At 44.6% G+C, this 4,425-nt stretch overlaps 1 protein-coding gene across 1 annotated transcript; it reads left to right on the top strand.

The window, feature by feature from the left end:
- Positions 1-1,134: 1,134 nt before the first annotated feature.
- On the top strand, positions 1,135-4,046 carry LOC125512836 (histidine-containing phosphotransfer protein 2-like). The gene is made up of 6 exons (XM_048677911.1): positions 1,135-1,324; positions 1,403-1,518; positions 1,604-1,672; positions 2,769-2,840; positions 3,241-3,313; positions 3,677-4,046. Exons 1-6 carry the CDS (start codon positions 1,265-1,267, stop codon positions 3,713-3,715), a joined length of 429 nt encoding a protein of 142 aa, XP_048533868.1. The 5' UTR covers positions 1,135-1,264; the 3' UTR covers positions 3,716-4,046.
- Positions 4,047-4,425: the final 379 nt, after the last annotated feature.

Raw genomic sequence — 4,425 nt, 5'->3', positions numbered from 1 at the left:
ACACAGACGGGCAATTAATGCCCTTGTCCCCTGCCGCCAGGGTTAGGTATGATAACACTGTACAGGTAGCTGTACCAACCACCACTTTTACATTTTTGCCCCCCCGTTGCTATGTTGGTAACCCCTTGAGCATATAAAAGGAGGCCCGAGTGCAACGAGGGGAGAGGGGCCAGCTCGTTCACTCACGCTCGGTCTTGCTAGCCGCCGGTGTGTACTGTAGCACTCCGCGCTCCCGAGCTAGGAATCAATACAAACCACAAAGCAGGAGTAGGGTTTTACGCATCCGTGCGGCCCGAACCTGGGTAAACCGCTCGCGAGCTTCGCCTCGATCTGCTCTTTGCGCAACCTCCGCCCCCCGCCGAACCGAAAGGGACCCGGTCCGCCGGTCCCATAGGTTCCCGTGGATCAGCAACCCCGGCAGAGATTTTTTGCACATATTTACGGCAACAATGATTCCATGTTCCATTCAGATATAAGTGCATTAGTGAAAGGCAGAAAGGTGCATGCACGCAAAGACTTTACCTTGTCTCTTCATGATACGGTGGTTCACTACAAGTAGAATCAAGTTTGGAATTAGTGTCCTCTATGTTTGAGTCCTTTTGACCTCCACATGAATCCAATTTCCGTTTGTGTCCACCCCTAGAAAAATAATTTCTGAGCCAACTGAATATTGTTTCATTGGACAGTGTGATGTACTATCGAGAGCATTTCAAAGATCACTAGAATGATGAGCATACCTCTTTTTTGCTCTTTCTTTGGGTGGTTCTGGCTGTTGAGTGTCAAATGGCAGAGATGCTGAAAAGGAATTACAATTACAGTAATTATTATTTTCCCTTTAAAGAAAGTGATCAGAACAATAAAAAGATGCAGTTAGCAAGTAGTTTGGCCACTTTTCTTGTACATTCTCATTGAAAAAACAAGGTGTGCTCACTTCCATGAACACTTTTTGAAAGGAAAAGAGATTAAAGTTGAAACAGACGCTCACTTCCATGAACACGTGGACACACAACCGGTGGCTCCATGCATGCATGCACGCAATACGCACGCGGGCCGTTTCCAAGCTAACTAATGGCGCCCGGCCGACGACGCAGTACAGCTAGTAGAGCACTCGCTGCCAAACGCCTACGTGAGAGACCCTCGTGAGCCCAGCTATACAACCTCCGCTCCTCCTCGATCCTGTCCTCGTTCACTCCACATCCGCAGCCGAATTCCCCCGTCTCCACCGCTCAGTCCCCTGGACCGCCGAACCTCTCCTCGCCTTGCCATGGCAGCCGCAGCACTGAGGGCGCAGCTCAACGCTCATATCGCCGGAATGTACACCGAGGTGAGGCCCCTCCCCTCCCCTCTAGTCGTGTAGTTGTGGAATTTGGCCTATGAGTTTGCCTTGCCGTGGTCGATCCAGGGTGTCGTGGACGAGGACACGTTCGAGGAGCTGCGGGATGAGGGCACCGCCGTCGAGGTCTCCCGCCTCTTCATCTATGATGCCTCCGAGATCATCGACGACATCGACATCCTGATGTCCGCCCCCACGCCCTCTATCATCTCTCCCTCCGCTCTTGTCTCGGTACTGACTCATCTTAATTATCTGCTCTGAAAATCACAGGGAGGAGCCCGAAGTGGACTTTGACGAGGTGGAAGCCTTGACGCAGCAGCTCATGCGGTGCACCTCCAGGTGATGACCATCATAAACCCTTTCTCTTCCACCTGCTTATTTTTAACTCTATATATGTTTGTTTGCCTGCTGCGTCAATTCATGCGATTCAGATCTGTTTATTATACTAGGCGCATGATTCTTATTTGTCGGTTGCACTGCCCCATAGGCATAATTAGAAGAATTGAGTTTAGTTGCGTTTAGTGTAACAGAGTTACCGGTATCCTGATTAATATCAATGATGAGGATAAATTGTTGTCGCTTTCGGAATATTCCTGGTATTAGTGATCTGCTATTCTGTTTATTACTAATGGTGGTTTTTCTGGTATTAATGATCTGCTATTCTATTTATCTCTAATAGTATTTTTTCTAGTTTGTCCACGGCATCGATGTTGTTTTTTATTTGGATGTGTCGGCACGGGGTGCGTACCTCACGACCCGGCCGCACAATTGAGGTTCGTGTCGTTCTACAGGCGCCGTATAGCCATAGATAGAAGAGCTGAGTTTAGTCATATATCGTGTAACCAAATTGTTGGTATTCTTCCCAATGTCAATCAAATCGCATAGCTTGGCAAGGGGATTTTTTGTCGTTTTGCAAACGTTTGTTCTACTATCGTGTCTGTTCTTCGGGCAATGCCATTATTCTAGTCCGAGGATGAAAAAAATTGTCGTTTTATGAGCATGGCTGGTATTAATGATCTGCAATTCTACATAACGCCAATGGCCATTTTTTCTGTTTCTCCATTGGAACGGTGTTGTTTCTATTCAGATTTGTCACGCGCAGGGTGTGTATGTCATGGATGTGATTCGGGTATCGTATATCCAAGATTAGAAGACCTGATTGTAGTTGTGTCTCGTGTAGCGGAATTGTCGGTATTCATGACAATTTCATGGTTCGTCAACAAAAACTTTGTCGTTTTCTGGATATTTCTGGACTACTAATCTGCTATTGCACATAACGGCAATGATGTTTTTTTGGGGTTCATCAAACAATTTATGGAGTTGACAACCATGATAGGAAATGGCTCCTTGAGAATATTATTGAATTGACGTCTCAGTTTATAATAAGTTTGATAAGTTCCTAATTTCCTGATCTGCAATTTTTTGCATGTTTCAGTGTTGGTGCACAGCAAGTGAACCTCGCCTGCATGCACTTCGGCAATTTCTATGCCATACAATACAAACAAGGGTCAGAACTCAACAGCTTATTAAATATTGTTACACAATAATTATTCGCAACATTGTTTTTTAATGTCTCTATGTAAACCTGCCAGCTCATGTTGTCTTTGCTGTCGTTATTTTCAGCTCATACCAATCTAACGTTGTTAAGAAGTAACCTGATTTGCTTTTTCACTTCATCTGCAATCACGTTGTTGATATTACTTGGTTCATTATCTGAATATGCTACACTTTGATGGTTCTCTTGTAATTTATTGGCTCTAGACTTCTGTTTATAGCACAACTAAATTCATATATGGCTAGAGATTTTTCTTTTTTGAAGTATAGGGTTACAATTTTTGAACCGTTTCATCTCAGTTCTGTTAACCTCTTCAGAATCTGACAATGTGGTTTTTTTTGCATTATTTCAGGTGTCTCGTGTCATTGGCTCTTGTTAGGAATGAGTTCTATATTGTGCGACATGAGTTGGAGATCATGATGCAGGTAGCACCTTATGTGTCTAATGTTGGTCATATTAAGATAGAGAAAAGGGAACAATCTTTAATCCTTAATCTAATTCTTTTGACATTTAGATTTGGATCACTTAGTTTGAGGTACCGAAAAGTCTCATTTAGCCGTTAAATGATTATGTGGTAATTTTGTCATCATGCTTGGTAGATGCACAGGGTAGCTAAAAAAGTGGTAGAAATTCTTTGTTTCCCGGCTTAAATTAAGCTTCGCCAAATGCCCAAATAAGAAACTAGCTAACTTGTAACATGGCTGATTAGTGAAACCACGTGACTTGAGCATCATTATGTGCCATAGACTTATCTTAATCATTGACCTATTATTCATCTTTTGATGCAGCTCGAAGAGCAAATCGCGGCATGTGGTCCTAACTCCTAAGTAGCGGCAAGTGAAGGGGGAAGAGTGTGGCCCCATGCAATCCCTTGCATTATGCGTTCGATGTGTCTCCGAAGAAGTAGCGGTTTTCAAAGGGTGCGCGTAAAACTTAGATGAATATTCTCGTGTCGGAACTTTGGGCTCGTAACCCTGTGAACGAAAACTGTTGTCGTGTGTTGATGTCAGTGTGAAGTCCATATTCTAGTGTGTCGTGGATGTGTTGCCGCCCTTCCTATGGGCTGTTTATAATACCTATACCTGGTTGGTTGGTCCTCTAGTGACTTTGTTTTGCTGTATGTTCTATTTGTTTTTCTCTATAAGCAAGTCTTGTTGTTGGTTGTTGTATCCAGAGTGTAGCCAATCACCATATTTGGGCATGTTAAACAGGTCTTTTCGGTCTGAAATTTCAGCATGGCCTTCTTATAAGAGTATGACGGCGCCACGAGCAGTAGCCGGAGGAGGGGCAAAACAGAAGGGATGGTCTGCGAGGTCACATCCAGGGATCACAAAGCTGTCGGTTCGCGAGATAGCGTGAAGAGCATCTCTGGGCTTAGGTGTATTTGCATTGGTACGAAAAGTCTCGGCTAATTAAGTCGCCAATTACATCTCCAACGATGATAGCTGGAACATCATACCATAGGGCCCAGCTCAACGCCCATATCGCCAGCATGTGCACCAAGGTGAGGCCCCTCCCCTCCCCTTTAGTCGTGTGG

Source organism: Triticum urartu, chromosome 6 (genome assembly GCF_003073215.2).
Source record: "Triticum urartu cultivar G1812 chromosome 6, Tu2.1, whole genome shotgun sequence".
Taxonomy (NCBI): Eukaryota; Viridiplantae; Streptophyta; class Magnoliopsida; order Poales; family Poaceae; genus Triticum; species Triticum urartu.
Note: the sequence above shows the minus strand (reverse complement) of the source record. Positions and strands in the feature narration are given on the sequence as shown.

What these genes read in the sequence shown, in the direction of transcription:
- LOC125512836 (XM_048677911.1), top strand. Translation starts at nt 1,265, where the DNA reads ATGGCAGCCGCAGCACTGAGGGCGCAGCTCAACGCTCATATCGCCGGA. An exon ending in TCGCCGGAATGTACACCGAG is followed by an intron (nt 1,325 to 1,402) that starts GTGAGGCCCCTC and finishes TGGTCGATCCAG; the next exon opens with GGTGTCGTGGACGAGGACAC. An exon ending in GACGACATCGACATCCTGAT is followed by an intron (nt 1,519 to 1,603) that starts GTCCGCCCCCAC and finishes TGAAAATCACAG; the next exon opens with GGAGGAGCCCGAAGTGGACT.